The sequence below is a fragment of the Triturus cristatus genome, chromosome 5_1, assembly GCF_964204655.1.
Source record: "Triturus cristatus chromosome 5_1, aTriCri1.1, whole genome shotgun sequence".
Taxonomy (NCBI): Eukaryota; Metazoa; Chordata; class Amphibia; order Caudata; family Salamandridae; genus Triturus; species Triturus cristatus.
In genome coordinates, this window is record NC_140587.1 from 770,031,866 (window position 1) to 770,050,127 (window position 18,262).

General features: G+C 40.6%; 1 protein-coding gene across 1 annotated transcript in view; it reads right to left on the reverse strand.

Annotated features, from left to right (window-relative positions):
- Positions 1–18,262, reverse strand: part of LAMA3 (laminin subunit alpha 3) — an 881,606-nt gene that overhangs the window by 489,377 nt on the left and 373,967 nt on the right. The window contains exons 18-19 of the mRNA XM_085605753.1: positions 9,197–9,331; positions 5,535–5,672 (exon numbers count right to left, since the gene is read on the reverse strand). Of these exons, the coding sequence (XP_085461879.1) occupies positions 5,535–5,672; positions 9,197–9,331 (273 nt within the window). The remainder of the gene's footprint in view (positions 1–5,534; positions 5,673–9,196; positions 9,332–18,262) is intronic.

Sequence of the window (18,262 nt, forward strand, 5' to 3'; positions counted from 1 at the left end):
TACAGGAACATAATAAAATAGCTCAGTAAAATGAGAGGCAGAATCCGTGGTATTAGAGGTTCGGAATGGGCTTTATTCCATTAACTCGATTATAATCGGTTGCTCCAATGTTCCGTCACCACGAAGGTTCAGGAAGTGAAGCACATACATTATTGATATGAAATGACTTTTATAATACATACATTACAATGAAGCGAATACAATAGGCGTAACAATTGATAAGGAAAATGACGAGTTGTCTGCGTAACCGAAAATGGGTGTAATAAGGAGTAAAAAGGAACGTAATTGGTTATGATGTCACCTATAGGTGGATCCATAAGATAATACTTGGCATAGATGCGCGCGCAGCAGCATGACGTGTAATTGACGTGTAACTAGGGGGTGAAGGGGACTTGACATTTAGCTCTACATGTGGAGACAAGAAGTCTGAGGGGTCAAGTCAACCTAATCCCAAATCATATCTAACATCCTATGTTTAAAGAACTATGTTATCCACAAAGGAAGGACTCTCGGACAGAATCTATTCTATACTGACTGTGTGTGCGTGTACAAGCGTCTAAGTGTCTACACTAAATGCGAGGACAGGAATCTTCCATAGTAACAGGACTATGAATTACTTGTATTAAGACAGAGAAGCCGGGCCTTTTGCTCGGTGGCTGGAAGAATGTTTACTTAAACTACTAGGCAGGAATGCATCGGCTGAGGGGGAAGCAGATAACTCGAAGGTGAAATACAGTTCTTGGCAGAGAATAGGCTGATGTCAGGCTTCGTGAGCCGCGCAGAGAATGAGACAAAGTTCATGGTCACAGATGCAGGCTCAGACTGGAGCTTTCAGAGGCAGAAGGCAAGAAGAGTTTTGATGACAGAATCAGGGCCTACTTGCCTGGACTGTAAAATGGCATAAGTGAGCCATATAAAGCCGGTGGCCTTTTGTACTTAGGAATGGAATATCCGGCCTATTCATGGCGGATCTGACAGAGGACATGTTGACGGTGGACGCACATGTATTTGCGTCTTCATAACTGGAACTGGAGGGAACATACATGTACTTGTGACATGCACATAGAACCGTTGGGGTCCAAGATAGGGGACATAACTGACCAGAAAAATCCATATTTCCACACTCCTTTCTTTTCTGACTTGCATGCGTGCTGCACTGTTGATGGTAAGTTATTCTGGTGCCTAAATTCTGCCACTTTAGAAATGTACTATAGTGATAAAGGAAAAGAGGTAGCGATAGCCTAAATATCCTATGGTGCTTCTGAAGTGAAATTGGTTGTTTTTTTATTGTTCAGTTAGATATTACAAATTCAATCTATGAATGTATTGGTAATTTATTTGGTACCATGTCCTGCTTTCTGGCAGCTTCAGAGAATTGAATTTTTTACCTGGAAGCCAGATAGATGGCGGAGGTATTATTCCGTATTTATCCAGTTGGCAGATATAGTTCAGTGATTACCCATCAAAGTTAAAAAGCAGACGTTTTTCTCCATTTGTCCGGCTCTTATCGCTTAGCAGATTTTCTTTACTAGTATTACGAGTAACGTAGCTCAGTGAATTGATCGGTCACTGATTACAAATGCGCTGATCTGAAGAGTTGAAATCCTGGTAAAGCACACTTGGCCTGCCACCCTTCTGCGCTCTGTAAATTGCGTAGTATTAAATGGTTAATATTAATACCTTTCATTTGTAGCATTTAGAAACAGCAGAATTGTAGTATAAAGTTGTTATATAAAAACCTGTGTTGTCTATCCGGCTACAATCAGCCTGCTCATGGATATACCTAACTGATGTTTTTGCTGTTTACTGATTGTCTTGTTATATAGTACAGGTTGTACTCTTGTCACCAGCTTATCAAGAACATAGCAAATACCCTTCATCATTTGTCTGTTTGATAAATGAAAGTTATTGTTTACTAGGTATTGGACTGCCAGGTACCGAACAGATTTTTTTGTTATACTACAATTTCATACATAACAAACACTCTTTGCTATTTATCCAACACACCCCACTATTGCACCTGACCACTAGACCAACCTTCAATAAAACTTCAAATTTAAGTTGTATAAAATAGATTAAAGGTTATTAAATCATAAATTGAAAAGGGGTGACTAAAAAGTGGAAGTGGGGGTTCAGTGAAGTTCTCTTCTTGAGTCGATGTAGAGGCAGGGGAAGTGGTAACATAATAATTTTTCCAGCAGCAAAAACATAATCAGCATTTTTGACTGTATATTGGACTTACTTACCATTGGTTGGTTTCCATGCCACTTTGGTTTCCTCACTTCGATTAGTTAGTGCCTCCTGCTTCCTGCAAGCACTTCCACTGTGTGTCCCAGCTGTTTAGCATGGACCTAGCACAGCTTCCTGTCTGCGACAAGTGTCCTTTCACTGGCCATAGTCTCTTGCAAGTACTTTTCAAAAATGTTGTTTCATGCACTCTATACAAGTGCATGTGTCTCAGTGCCTTCCTCTTCCCACTCTCTGTCCTCTCCGTCCTCTTGCCAAACACCCCGGCCTGCTCTCCGTTGTGTTGCTGCTCCCTCCTTCTCCCACACTGCCCTCGTGTTGCTTGACGCCCAGCCCTCCTCGCCATGTCTGTTGTGTTGCTAACCCCCCCATTATTCATTTTGCCTCCTAAAATCCTTCCGACCCCCATGAAAACATCAAACAAAGCCAAAAAACTCTCATGAGTGCTATTTGGCCTAGTTAAATGTTTTTAAACATATTGTACAGCAACACTGGCTGCTGTGCAACAAGGCTTAAAGAAAATAAAATGCTAGGATACAGTCAAAGCTGACTGTGTCAAAGTGCTTTTTTAGACTTTAAGCTAGTTGGACAGCAGCCCATGCTGCTGTGCAACATGTCTAAAAAAACATCGTCAAAGCCAACAGATCTTGCATAGGTGCAACCTATTAGCTTTGCCAATGCTTGTTTTCTATCTGACATTGACTGGGGAGCAAGTTATTTTTTATATCTGAATTTGGCATTGTGTTTGTTCATTCCTCTATGCCCTGCAACTCTGATGTGGTTCAGGTGCGTAACACAGGCTCCTGCGTACCCCGCAGTGTGGGGGGCCCCCGAGCTGCAGGGAGCCGCCTCAGCACTGTACTCACGCCGGAGAGCTCCAGATTAAATCCGTAGCGGGGGCCCCTCTGTGTACCTTGCAGGAGGGCCCCTTCAACTTTTGTTACGCCACTGATGTGTTTATAGCTTCTGCTTGGTCAAGTTACCTAACTGCGGAGACTAGACCCAACCCTAATTCAAAATAGTTAGGCTCATGTGAGCCTGGTTTAAATGCACTGAGCCTTTAGTCACTCTTCTACCTCTGCTCTGCCAATTACCTCCTCACAATTGCTTTAAAAAAAGGCATAACCTGTGTTCAATTTCTGCAGCTCTTTTTCATTTGATTTGTGTAGCTTACACAATTAAATTAAAGACCCTCACTCACCGCTGATGCTTCTGTCACATTGTGCCTAAGTCCTTGGTGAGGTGAATTCCATCTTCATATGGATGTACCTTTTTCAGGTGTAGCAGCCAATCTACCTACTTTTTGCAATTTTATTAAATTGTTAAAATCTCAACATACAACCACAGTCATACCATGTACATGATATGTCGTTTAAACATTCAGAATTGCTGATAAAATATGCAGGATAACCTTAGTGTTCAACTTTTTTTTATTGGCATAGGATGCTAAATTCCTTTTTCAAATGATTAAAATTAGAGTTGGTCGAAATTCCTATTTTTCAGTCCATATTAAACAGATTTGAAATTGCAGTTCTGTAGTTTCTGAATCTGTTTACATTAAATTTAAAAAATGGGGCAATGCAGACATAATATAATGCCTTGTAAAAAAAAATTCCCTGTTCTTGGCACAGAGGAATGCAAGAAACAAGATATTCATGTGCCACTCGGTGCACAGATCTATAAGGGGCTGGCCATAGTAATTAACTTAATGGCAATTTCATTAGGTTAATGAATTACAATGGCCGACCCTTGACAATGCTCTTCAAAGCAACTTGTGTGTGGTGCCTACCTTCCACGAGGACCCTGCAGGCAGGCGTGGCACACAGACTTCACTACTGGGGAAGTTGATTTGAAGTGCACTGCCAAAGCTATGAGCAATGTTTTTAGCTTAATGCAGTTAGCATTAAGCTAAATACATTGGCCGGCCCCTCATAGTGCTTTTAAAAGAAATAGTGCTTTTGGGGATTCTTTTCTGCCGACAGATCAATGGGTCCGCCCCAAGTACACTCTGCAGGCAAAAAAGGCATAAAAAGGGTGACATTCCTTCATTCCACTTACTGCACTGGAATTTCACTAACCTCTAGTTAAAATGTCTTTCTCTACAGACTTTGGGAACTGCTTCCTTATCCAATGTGTAGTTTGATACTACATCTGTAAATGTATTCTGAGACTGAACCTTCTGAATGCTGATTATTGCCTTAATTGTATTGCTTAATGCAACACTAATTGAAACCTTCATTGTCTCAGTCTAAATTGACTAATGTTCTTTCCACAGTCTGTACATATAATATCTAGATTCTAATGTATAGCAAAGATAGCCATAGATTGTTTTCAGAACTGTACAGCAGTAGCTGAGCTGTTAGTCTGTGTGATTTTGGCCTGATTAAACTTCTTCAGGAGGTTTGGACTTCCAATTGGCATCCTATACCTTTACAGTATGGTTTTGGGGGTGGTATATTTGAACTTGATCACTAATTTGTAAGTTGGTTACCAATTGTTGGTCCTCGTTCTGTAGCCAACAGTTGACACCCTAGTTTCCTTCACACCTCAATGCAACAAGCAAGCTTCATCGGAGGACCAAATGAAGAAAAACTCAAATTAAAAGTTAAATAAGAATAGAAATAAATTAAATAATATTGGGCCCAGGAGGAAAAACATCAGCTGGATCATCAGAAATGTTCTTTTCACATTTCTGAGTGTCTACATTCATGTGAAGCTTTTGTAAAGTGTACATACAGCTTCAGTGCACTTGTAAAACATAAACAAAATGACAAACTTTATTCTCCATACCACATATTTCAATCAACAAAAATTGCCCTTAACTTCATGTCATCCCTGATACCAACAATATTAGTTTTAATATGAATGACAATATTAAGAGGGTTTTGCTTCTTAATCAATACCTGCCCTTATCACCCTTATCACGTTATATTTATTTAATTATAGACTCACTTGTGTAAAACATTTACTGTTGTGCATTGACAGATAAGAACTAGATGTACACATATATTTGGTACACATATGCATAAAAACATTCCAATATGGGCCAAAGCCTGGATCTCAGCTTTGACTGTAAAGTGGGCCTGTTCTCTTTCAGACAATGGATATTACTGGGGTGTTACATCACATTCTGTGCCGTCATTATGTGTGACATCCAGAACTGTATATGCCATTAGTCCCCCATTATGTTTTTTTGGATTTGTGCCCTGAAGTCTACACTTGGATTACAATTTGTGTTAGTAGGTACGAGGTGAAGCATGGAACAGTAACAATAAGGTAAATCATACCTTGACAAAATGGGAAGGTGTTGGATCCGGAGTGGCAGCAGTCACATTGTTGTCCAGTCACTCCCAATCGACACTCACACTGTCCTGTTACTGGATCACATGCACTCTGATAGGATCCATCGATTGAACAGCGACAAGCTAAGCAGAAATATTTTCACAGATATAAATATTCTAATAAACAAATCACATGTGGCAAATCCCTGTTCCAAAGGATATATGTCAAGATTTAGAACCTGGAGGATTGGGTAACAAGAAACACGTGACCGCATGCAAAATTTTACACTAGACACAAAAGACATTTAAATTGATGATAAGAGAATATTGGGAATGTCCGTTTGTATCTGGGATTTATTTTCCGTGGGCAACATCCTGTGCAATTGAGAACTCTGCATTTCATGAATTTACAGACTTGTGGAAGCACACTATAGATGACATTTTAAGTGTCCCTCAAAAATCGAATTTTGGCATATTCATTTCTACAAAAATTGAATAATTTAGCAAATAATCCCACTTTATAAATAAAATGTTTTCCACACAAGTCCTGTTTTTTTCAAACGCGTTTTAATATTGAATTAAAAAGTAGAACAAGTTGCTAAGGCGATTAAAAAGTTGGGAATGTTAATTAAATTCATACCAGATCCATCTACAATTCATTATCACTTCCACGTAAAATATACACCACTTTTCAACAGAAAGAAAACATATTGATGGAAACATTTAGCAATTTTGGTTTCTGTGCATTTTCGTCTCTTAAATCTAAGAGGGTAAATATTATACAGTGTTGTCAAATTCGATGATTTCACAGATTAGTTGTCACCATCTACTGCAGTTTAGGATGAAAGTTAGGGTGAAACTCCTTTGTTCCTGACCCAATTTGTGCTGCAGGGAAAACTGTGCTTCTTCCACTTGCCTTTTGAAGCCCTTGAGGATTACCTCACTTCCTGGGGATTCAAAGAAGTGGATGGGAGAGGGCACCATAAGTCCAGAACCTTTGACCACATCTAAATCTTTCAAGTAGATCTCGGGATACTCACAACCAAATCCCCGTTAGGTTGTCTCCAGCGCTGTCATTGCTGGAGAGGTTGCCCAAACGCGTGTGGACATGCTTGTCGCTGTGAAATTTCCACCATGACCAATGGTTTCCAAGTTATAATACTTTGAAGTATTTTGTGCCCTAGCACAAGAATTGTGTTGCATTGGCACAGAACTATCTGTATTCATCTTAGAATAAGCTGTGGGTCAGTGCACTCTTGAGGAATGTGGCCAGACTCCTGGCACTAGACAATCGCCACTATTCCCCTTCTAGTGTCTGTTGCAGTTGCCAGGTTTGAGTGGGCTTATCTACCTATTCTGGGTCGGTTGATGGCTCTGCTTTGGGCCTGAGAAGGTGCAATAAAACCTTATAAACATCCTACACCAACAGCTGAAATTCAAATCTGCTTTTTGCTAACAAAAAAGATACATATCCTTTTGTAAGGAGCAAGGATGACTGTAGCTGCATTGTGGGTTGTGGTTTTGTTTTTTAGTTTAAAGAAGCTTTATTAAAATAAGTAATAGGTACAACATTTCCTTGTAAAATGGAAAGTACAACATTGTGTAAAAATATAAATCAATAAGAGAGGTACAATAAAGAATAATTAATTAAATAAATAATGCAAGGTATACTGTAAACCAATTACAACAATATAATCATTCAGTACCTCATAGAAATCAACATTTATATTTTATAATTTATGATGAAGGAAAGAAAGGAAAAGAAAAAGAGAAGAGAGAAGAGAATGAAGGGAAGGCCCCTACGCAGAGCACCCGTTCCTCGGAGCGCATGGAAGGCTAAGGATCACATTGCTGCAAAGATATAATATTACTTATATGATATAATAGCATTGGTTGTGATACGGTTACTACGTAGGGTAATAAACAGGATCAAATTATTCATATATTAAAGAAAAAAGGTAATGGAGGTTTGAAGGCCATCATAGATTCCTGGGAATGTCTATATTTTTGTTTAAATAAACAGTAAGAGGCAACCAGAACAAATCCTTTTTAATTGCATGTAACATAGAGGTAACTGATGCAGTATCAAGTCTATAAAATGGACAGAGAAGGTTCCACCAGCTAGTAGTACTGACCATCGTATCATTCTTCCAATTGGACGTGATGACTTGAAGTGCAATGACAAGTAATAGGTCCACAAACTTACCTAAGTTAAGATTAACCGACCAAAAGTGAGTGGAGCTTCCCAAAACAATAAGTTGAATATCAAATGGAAACTTGATTGAACAGATGGTGGAGATTGTTCTGCACACTTCAAATCAGAATGATTTAATTGGGGAGCAATGGAAAAACATATGCAAATATGTGCCAGATAACGTTTTACAAGACCAACATGTGTTTGGAAAAGTTGGGTTGAATTTATATATAGTAACTGGAGTGATATACAACCTATTAGATGGTTTGTGAGGTACTGGTGTTGCAGGAAGTATGTTGTATTTTACTCCAAATTAATTTCCAGAATTTTAAAGAAAAGGAGTGTTGTAGGTCTGTCTCTCATATTAACTCAGCTTTAGATTGTGGATGAAAGGGAGTTATGAAATTCAAATGTTGATATGTGTAAGATGCTTTGATGTTAGAGGAAAGATTAAATGGTTCAGGAGGCAGAGCGAGAGTAGGAGATCGTGTTTGCATGAGCATGGAAATAAATTGCAAAAGGACAGCCTTGAGAGACTTGTTTTGATAGTGCAGGCAGACGAAACACCACATTTAGTTTAAATATCCAATGAAGAGAGAGGATTCATTCCACACATTAGTTGTTTGACATGAATTATGCCATTGATCACAACTGTATTGTGTTTTAATATGTTCTGAGTATCTAACTCTTATCCCCTTCTTGAGTAAGCCTTGGACTGCTCTACCTCATTACCATTCTGAATTGAGAAGAGCTAAGAACTGGGGGGTGTAACTAGCAATTTAATATGGGTCTAATTTTATGCTTGTCGTAGAGCGCAAGTGGTTGATGGCTCCCCAATTGTTACAATTGAAGCCCAGTAATAGTTTATTGCATTGGGACCACAGAAAATAGACCGCCCACATATGCTTTGTTACATAAAGTGAGCTTGAAGGTTTTGGAGGCTGAGAGTAGCAGAATTATATAGGGACCCCACTACGGACTGACACTGTAGATGTATTAGCTTTCAACCTGTATAATTTTTATTTTATTTTTGCATGCAGGAAAGCACATTAATTGAGAGACGTTTTAAGGCATAGGCAAGCTGGGCAATTGCCCAGGGACCCCAACTTCCAAGGGGCCCCATGGAAAGTAAACGTTTTCTCCATCTCCCAAATCTCTGTTTCTCCTTCTCTAACTTTAACCATTATTCAATATTGTTTGGCATCATGGGGGTTGAACTAGCAGAAAAAGGATAATAAAACACAAAGTTTTTCCAAAGAGGGGCACCCAAAGTATGTCTTGCCCAGGGCCCCCAAAATCCTTAAGATGACACTGCTAATTGTACATAAAGACTTATTGGATAAAAAAAATATCTTGATAATAAATTTGTTTTGAAGGACCGTGGTCCAGTGCTCATTGAACGATACTGAAGGAGTATCAAGCCAGCTAAATGAAACACAGTAGATCACTGAGAGTTACGAAAATGAGTACTTACGGGCGCAGCTGGGATAGCTGTAATAACCAGGTGCACACTGATTGCAAGTGAGGCCAGCATAGTTGGCTCGACACCGGCACTGTCCTGTAGGGCTACAAACATTGTCCAATGACCCATATGCATCACAGTTGCAGTCTATGAAAGAAAATAAAAAACAATTAAAGTGTATATACTTGAATACTGCAGGACTAGCCACATCACGGAACGTACCCTGGGACTGTTGCTTTTTAGGTAATACCGTAAAATAGCACTGCAAATAATTTGTGGTATTATCATCCAATTTAGTGGCACTCATTTTATCAACATTTAAAGGAAGGAGCTACCTTTTATATTATCCATATTATACTTGTGAAGCTGTTGTTTTTGAGGGAATATACAGATTTTTTTGCTGGCAGTGCTGTGAAAGGAATGATGAGACACTGGGCCAAGAATGCTAAAGGAACAGCAATGGTTACATTCTGGCCAGGGTCTCTCATTTTTCAGGCCTCACTGTACAGCCATCACCACCTTGTAACCATGTGTTACATCTTCAGACAGCCCTGCCTTTGGAGCCAGCAGCATGTTGCATTCTGGGATGTCTAGCGTCACTGTTAACATTGTTTGCATGGGCTGAAAATCATAACAGCTGCCAATGTGCTGTTTTCTGCTGCAGGCTCTCAATTCTGTGGAAACTCTTTATGTGTGGGGTCATGAGGAGTGTGCCATGGTGACTACACACCAGCCAGCAGTCCCTCTGTAATGCAGGGGGAGGATTCCTTTTTCTTGGCCCATGCTGCAATGAAGGCATGAATGTATCTTTCCTTTATAATGCACCTCAACAGTACTTTCAAGATTGGGGAACAGCTGATCATGTTGCCACTAAATAGTTGCAGGGTAAACACCCATAAAATCTCAAACATTATAAACACATAACCTTAATGTTGTTACTGCGTGGAGCCAGTAAGGTCAAGCTTACAATGGGACCAGACAGGCAGGAAGAAGTAAGATGGAGTTTGCAGTCGTAAGTATTATCGGACCTCAGCTCAGAGTTTGACTCTGTGAGCAGTTTTATGTGAGGAGTCACCATTGGTGCTGTGACCAGGTGGTGTCGGAAGTACAACAGGGCAGGCGTGCTACGGGCAAGGATTCCTTTCCGTGCTATAGGAGGCAGAGACAGCACAGTAGAGAGTTCAGGGGTAGCAGTGGATGCCCTCAAAGCTTGGGTACACCAGAGAGGGCCTCAAAGCAGGCTGGCAGGCTGGAAAATCTGGAGAGCTTGGGAAAGGCAGATTGCAGCCGACGTAGATTAGTTTCCCCAGGTAAAAGCTAAAAGGGAAAGCATGGAAAGCAGGGCTGAGTGTAAGGGGAGCTTGAGAAGCAGCTGCCCCAAGGTAAGTGGCAGATACCCATTAAGAAACAGACCAGGGGAAGACAAAAAAGGGTAGGTCGGAGGTGGGTATTCCTTCGGCACTCCTGATAACACTCTGAATATTGAGGTTGGGGGAAAGTGCAAGAAGAGACCTGCTCAGACTCCTTCTAATAATAAAAGTGAGAAGGACAATCAAGAGAGGCAAGGGAAAGGCAGAGGTAGTACTAAATACTCAGATGCATAAAAGCAACGCAAAATGCCCGAAGAAAGTAAAAATAATACCTTTGTGAGATCCTTTTTCAAGGCACTTCCAAATAGTTGGTAGCAGAGGGAAGACAACATAATGGCTGATGGCAAAGAGCACAAGGATAGCAGTAACGAAATCACAGTGTTACGACAGCCTTCAGGAAGTACTGGCAGTGTGAGTGGTGAGAGGGTACTGGATGTGCCTGTAGGAAATAGATTCCAGCCCTTGTCAGACGTTGAGGACACAGAAGAGCTAAGTAGGATGGTAGTAGAAGACAGAGGGGTAGGATGCACAGATGAAGTTCCCCTCCCGATAAACCCCATCTCCTCCCAATCCGAGTCATTAAACACCCCTACTACTATGGAGAGCATGATACTCTCCCTGACAAAGGTGATTAAGTCAAGATTTACCATATCAGAGGTAAACCAGAAGGAGATTCAATGAGCCTGTAGCATTTTGGAAAAAAAGTGGATGCCTTGACACAGAGGACCCAGATCCTCGAGGGGGACTGAGCGAGATTAAAAGCACAGTTGCCCTTATTATTTACGAAGAGATCATACTAATGCTTAAGAATTATAATGAGCTCTCTGAGAGATTAGAACAACTAGAGAATTACTCCAGAAGAAACAATTTAAGGATTTTAAATATTCCCGAGGGTGCTAAGGGGAAGACCTAAAATCTTTAGTTGTAGACTTGTTAAGTGTAGTAGCTCCTTTAGATGATACCTCAATGGACTTGGCACTTGGCAGAGGACATTCAGAAAATCCACCAAGAAATCCTAACAGGAAGAAACTTTGGAAAATCCTAGTTAACTTTCTGACATACTCGATTAAGGAGCAAATACTCTCAGAGTCCTTGTGATCAAAACCCTTATCAGGGTTAAGTTTTGAAATAAGGTCAGATATATCCCAGGTGACCTCAGCAAGGCAATGGGAGTTTGGGAAATGAATGGATGAATTAAAGACACTGGGGGCCACAGAGCAATTAAAATTAGCAGCTCTCCTTAAAGTAATGTATGACACCAAAATGATTATTAAAAAAATGACAGAGAGGTGGATGAATTGATTTCTGAGATAAAAACATGCAAGCCAGCACCGCCAAATGATTAAAATATGATCGTAATGCGATCAGCGGGAAACTAATGGGATGTTGAGACCTGCCTCAATTGATTATTAGGCTTTTAATTGCTTTAACTTAAAATTTGATCACTGTGCATGAAGTACTACTCTAGTCAAGCCGCAGTTGTTCTAAAGGACAAATAGAATGTCCAAAAAGAGCTTGGGAGCAGGGGCTGCTATTAATAATAAAAAATCAGTGGAGCGCTATGCCAAAAAATTCACTGAGATGCTGCTGACCAGTGTCTCTCCTCTCCCGGACTACGAGCAGGAAAGGGAAGTAGTGTGCTTAACTTCCTGCATGCCAATCCAAACAATCCTGGAGCTGCTCTTATGTTGTTTTCAGCATGAGGGCAGCTCCAGAATTGGTTGGAGCAGGCTAACCCAGTGCTCATTTTGAGGCTGGGGGCCTGTGCCTGCAATCCCCTGGCTGTTTTACAACACTGGGATTGCTGGCTCTGAAGTACGCATGTCGGATAGGTCATCTGTATGTAGCCAGCCAATCTGACATGTGCACTGAGCAGAAGGAGGAGGACCATAGCACTAGTAGCAAGGGGATGGGAACATTAGCGGATAAAAGGGAAAAAAAGTAAAACCTCATGAACCTCATCCAGATAAGAAACCAGTTGATATCAGGTTAGATGAAGGTAGGAAAATGGTAGCCAAATGTTGTCATGGAATGTGAATGGGTTGCATATGAGAGTTTGGCATAGCACAGCATTTTGGCTAGTTTTCAGGCTATAAACTAAATGTGAATAAAACCCAGACTATACTAAACTATCAGCCCGCTACGGCTACGCTGCTGTTAGGAATCGCAACAACAGTAGTATATTTGGGAGTATGTTTAAGTAACCGAGTGGAAGAAGTGGTCTCTTTAAACTATGAACTACTGCTTAAAACTATTATGGCAAAATTGCATAGTTGGCATCGACTCCCACTTAGTATCTACGGGAGGTGTAATATAGTTAAAATGAACATTTTATCCAAATTTTTGTATTTTAATCGGACAATTCCTTTAAGGGTCACGTATACATTTTTTAAGCGGTTAGAAAGCGTAGTAGGTAGCTTTATTTGGGGCGACAGGCGTGCAAGAAGAGCTCTCAGGTACATTAAACTATCATACAAGCAAGGGGGTTTTAAGCTTTCAGATTTTAAACTTTATTTTTGGGCGGCTTTTGCTGGTCGAATTAGAAGCTTACTTGATGGGCCTGATACTAACTTTGTATGGCTTTCATATCAATTGGCCTGTGGACCTAACACTGGATTCCTTCTTTATAAAACGGCAGACCCGAATTACTACAAACGGGTCAGGTTTAAGATAATAAGGGACAACACTAGGATATGGCAGGATATCTGTAAGGAGTACTCAGTTCCAGCGTTTCACTCATATATGAAATTATGGGGCAATCCCACCCTACCCGACATACTTCATGACGCTATTGGCAAAAATTGGCAGCGCAAGGGTGTCTTGCAATTGAGTCAACTCTTTGATAAACAGGGGTGTCGATTCTTTGCAACTTTGAAAGAGGAGTTTGGTTTACAACAGAATAAATGTTTGAAGTTTTGGAAAATGAGGGATTATTTTGTACAGGGTCAGAGGCTTTTAGAGCTGACGAATTCCCTAGAAGTATTATCAACACTGTTTATGACTGTTGGCCGAGGAACTATAGGCAAAGTGTATCACAAGCTGTTAGCAGCTGTTAGTGACGATGGGTTACAGGTCTCAGAAAAACGTAGTCTGACTTTTCAAACTGAGATAACTCAGGAGAAAGTACAGGATTCGTTGGAGTGTATAGATACAGCCATTACATCAGTTAACTTGAAACTCCAACATCATCGGATAATATTCATGTTATACTACACTCCTGAGCGTATATCTAAATGGGCCACTACCCAATCACTGGCCATATCACAGTGTCCAAAATGCCATACGTATGCTGCAGACTTAAAGCATATGTTTGTGACATGTCCAAGTCTGAATTCATTTTGGGCATAGGTAACTTCAGCACTTATAATGATGATAGGGCAAGATGTTCAGATTGGCGAGCAGGAAATAGTATTAGGGGTCATAAGAGATATAGGCAGCTATATGAGACCTTTCATTTCTATTTTTATAATTTGTGCACGTTTATGTATTGCGCGAGTGTGGATTCAAACTATGAGTCCAAGTATTAATGAATTTTGGGTCTTACTCAGGCAAATATACGAAATGGAATTAGCAGTAGCTAAAGCCAGAGGTCCACAATCGTGGCTTCAATTTAAAAAGGTGGTGGCCAGTCTCCAATGGAATTGATTATTGTATTTGATGCTCTTTGTTTTCCTGGCTTGTTTGCATCTTTTTTGCCTTTTTTTTGTTTTAAGCCTTAATTGATGATATTGCTTTCTTGCCTCATATATAGTAGACTCCTCTTGGGTTATGTATGTCTAAATATTTGATATGAGATGTTTCCCTTCTCTTCCGTATCTTAATTTGTTATTATGAAGTAAACTTATAGCTAAATAAAACTAAAAAAAAAAGAAAAGAAAAAAGAGAGTTTGGCATAGAAGAGTCTTACAATATTTGTAGGATTCTCTGGCGCACGTTTTAATCCTTCAAGAGACCCACTTAATGCATAGAGAGTGTGTAGAGCTTTTAAAATCATAAAAATGGGTCCAACAAGTGGCTACTACAGATCTACCAGGGTGTACAAAGGGAGTAGCTATAGTAATCAAAAGGAATAACCCCGTAGTAATCACGGAATATGAAACAGATGGCTCTGGGAGGTAGATATTTGCCAACCTTCGAATGTGGAATGGAGGATATCAATGAGTGGGATATTATGGCCCAAACTCAGATGATGTAACCTTGATAAAAACTGTCCATTTAAAGCTTCTGAATGCCAATATACCTGTGATTATGGCAGGAGATGTTACTGTCTTAACCAATAATGTTCTAGACAAATCTTCCAGGAGGAAGCTGATTCACGCCCCGAAGATGAAACATTTTGCTAAGAACAGGAAGGGAGAATTAGGTTTGTGCAATATTCGGAGGAAGAAGGGGGAAGAAAAAAGAAAATATACTTTTCAAAACAGAAAACTTGGTCATGCTTCCAGGATAGATTATTTCCTTGTAGACACATCTGTTAGTGGGGGTTGTGAGCAGTGTAAGGCATATACCAGCGCACCTATCAGACCACTTAGCAGTCATATTAGAGTTGAGGGTCCTGCGGAGTCTGTTGATGGATGATAAACTCAAAGTGGCACAGTAGAGTTTTTAAAGTATAATGAAGGCTCAGCACCCTTAAACATCATTTGGGATGCCTATAAGGCGAAGGCGAATATTCAGGGCAGAATGACCAGTATATCTTGGCACAGATATAGGGTTTAAAAGGAAAAGTGTGGACAGATAGAGGAGGAAATGAGAAAGCGAGAAGAGCAGTAAAACACAAAGGACACCACAAATGAACAGAATAGAAGTTTTTATATTGTGCTACAGAAGAATAGAAGCAAACTTGCTGGGCTAATGGAGGAAAGGGCAAGAAAGAGGTGGGAGGATGGTAGATTGGCTACTTTTGAATATGGGGAGAATAGTTGTAAGTTGCTAGCCTGGAAGATCAAAACAGATTTTACAAGAAATGTCATAAGTCAGCTAAAAGGAAGAGGAGGTAGTGTGGTGATAACTGAAGACAAGGATATTAAGGAGGCTTTCCTTCAATTTTTAGAGAGGTTTACATGGAAGATTTAAAAGTAACTGAAGAACAGATTCTAGACTGGATTGATGGCCCTATTGTAAAACGTTCAGACACTCAAATTGCAGGCTTAAATAAAGAAATAGAACAACAAGAAGTGGGCAAGGCTGTTAAGGATGGAAAAAAGTACGTCTGCAGGACCTAATGGGTTGCCAAATGAATTATATAAAGTATTTGGAAATACAATCTCTCCAATCATGACCTGGTTATTTATAGAAATCTTTAATAAAGGACTTGAACACCCTCCCTCCTGGAAGGAAGCAATAATTACTCTGATACTTAAGCCAGATAAAAAACCCTCAGGATTGTGATTCATATAGAGCAATATCCTTATTAAAGCATTATTATAAGTTGTTTTCTAGTATACTAGCAAAAAGATTGAATAGGGTTATTAGGCTTTTAACCCATAAAGATCAAAGGGGCTTCATGATAGGGAGATATCTCCACAAATTAACTCATGGACTGATTGGCGCAATAGATATAGGTTCAACCAATAAGATGCCCTTAGCAGTAGAAGCAGTGGGCGCCACAAAAGCATTTGACCGAGTAAATTGGGAATACCTAAGGGTAGTATTGAGTCATAATAACCTAGGGCAGAACTTCGGTAGGATCATCCAACAAATTTATAAGGATCCAACTGTAAAAATTCAGTTCAATGGCAGTTTAACAGCTGAGTTTAAGATTGAAAGAGGTACCAGACAAGGATAGCCACTATCGCCACTGCTTGTTAATTTATATATGGAACCGTTGGCAAATACTTTGAGGAAAGAACCCAAAATTTGTCCATTTAGATATAATGAATGGGATAAAAGGGTGGAACTTTATGGAATGATTTATTAAAATACACTAATGACCTAGCGAGGGCCTTGTTAGAAGTAAATACATTACGCAGGCTAATGGGAGCATCACAGGATACTAAGTAAATTCAACAAAAATAGAGATAACAACCTGGAACTACCCCAGTAACAACAAGCAAAGGAGATAAATGGGGGTTAAGATGGTGCAAGAGGTGAATGAGATCCCGGAAATAAAATTTTAAAAAAGAAAGGCAGGAGGTTAGTAAATTATTAAGGAGCTGGTCTCATTTACCATTAACGCTTGTGGGTAGAACGAACTTGGGGAAAATGGTGATCTTGCCGAAGTTTATCATTCTACTTAACACCATACCTCAATCCTGCCAAAAAGAGTGGATTGACAAATTACAAAGGAAAATCTCCAGTTTCATCTGGGCCAAAAGAAGGGTGAACATTTCATGGAGAAACCTACGAAGGAAGAAGACCAAAGGAGGCCTAGGGCTACCCGATTTCCACTACTACGCAAGGACCTCACAGCTACAAAATTGCAGATTTCTAGCTGGGTAATGGGAGGACCTACAAGAATCAGAAATAGGCTTGATGTTCTGTACAATAGTGAAGGATGTGAGAGGGGGTAACACACACTTTCTCTACAAATTTGGAGCTAAACGCTTCTTTAAGAAGATCAGGCTAAAAGCGCTAGTCAGCAGCCAGGCTCTGGATGCAGAACAGGAAATCGACTGGTCTGTCATATTACAGTGACCATGCCCCCGTATGGGATTCGCCGTGCACCCCGGAATGGCTGGAAGATAAGGAGCAGTAGAAATATGGGGTCAGTTGATGCAAAAAAGAAAATTGGTGTCTTGGGACGGACTGATTAAGATCACTGGGAAAGACCTCTCGTGGTATAAATATCATCAATTGAGAAGTTGGGCCCAGACAGTGGAATATAAGTGATCCGCAACAAAAGAGCAGGAGGAACTGATTTACAACAGATCCCCAAAGAAAAAAGAGATTGCAGTATGGTATTGGCCGATACTAGACCTGGTGGATGGGAACTTTTTTTTTTGTAAACTTTATTTATGCTTGAAAAACAAAACAATATAGAGATCTTGGCTGTGTGCTCAATAGATATCAGTTGGAGAGATACATTACGACAATTCCGCCCCCTAGACCATAGATAACACATAAGCAAGGCTCAGGGCAGCAAGGCCCCATCAACCATCACAACAATCCCACCCGTCCAAACCCAAACAGGAATATCTTAGAACAAGGACCCTCCATACGCTCCCCCATGCCACCCCTACCCTCGACCTTCGTATTTGCACTAACCAATTCATGCGCAACCCACAACTCCAGACCCGAAGTGAGGATGTCCACAGCGCTGCACCCACCCCATGACCTCCCCGAATGTGTAACTCCGCTGCTGTATAGCCTATCCCACCCCCGTGGGTACTATCCCCGAGCTGGAGTGCGATTGAGAGGAGCTCGGCAGGTTTGCGATATATGTTTTATATGGGCCCCAGATGTCCTTGGGCCGTGCCACGGTGGGGAGGAGACTGGAGTAAATCTCGCTGTTCGTGTTGCAGAAAGCCATGGCCGTAAGCCACGTCCTAGCCGTGGGAGCTGTTCTATCACCCCAGCGCTTAGCAATTTCCCGCTTGGCTAGCAGCAAGCCCAGAGACGCAAGCCTCCGAACAGTCTTGGGGAAATTTAACGTGTAGCCCAGCAACGCGACCTCAGGCGTGGGAACCAGCGCAAGCCCCAACATCTCTTCAAGGATCTTGTGCACCTGCGTCCAGAATGATTGCAATCTCGGACATGTCCAGGTCAT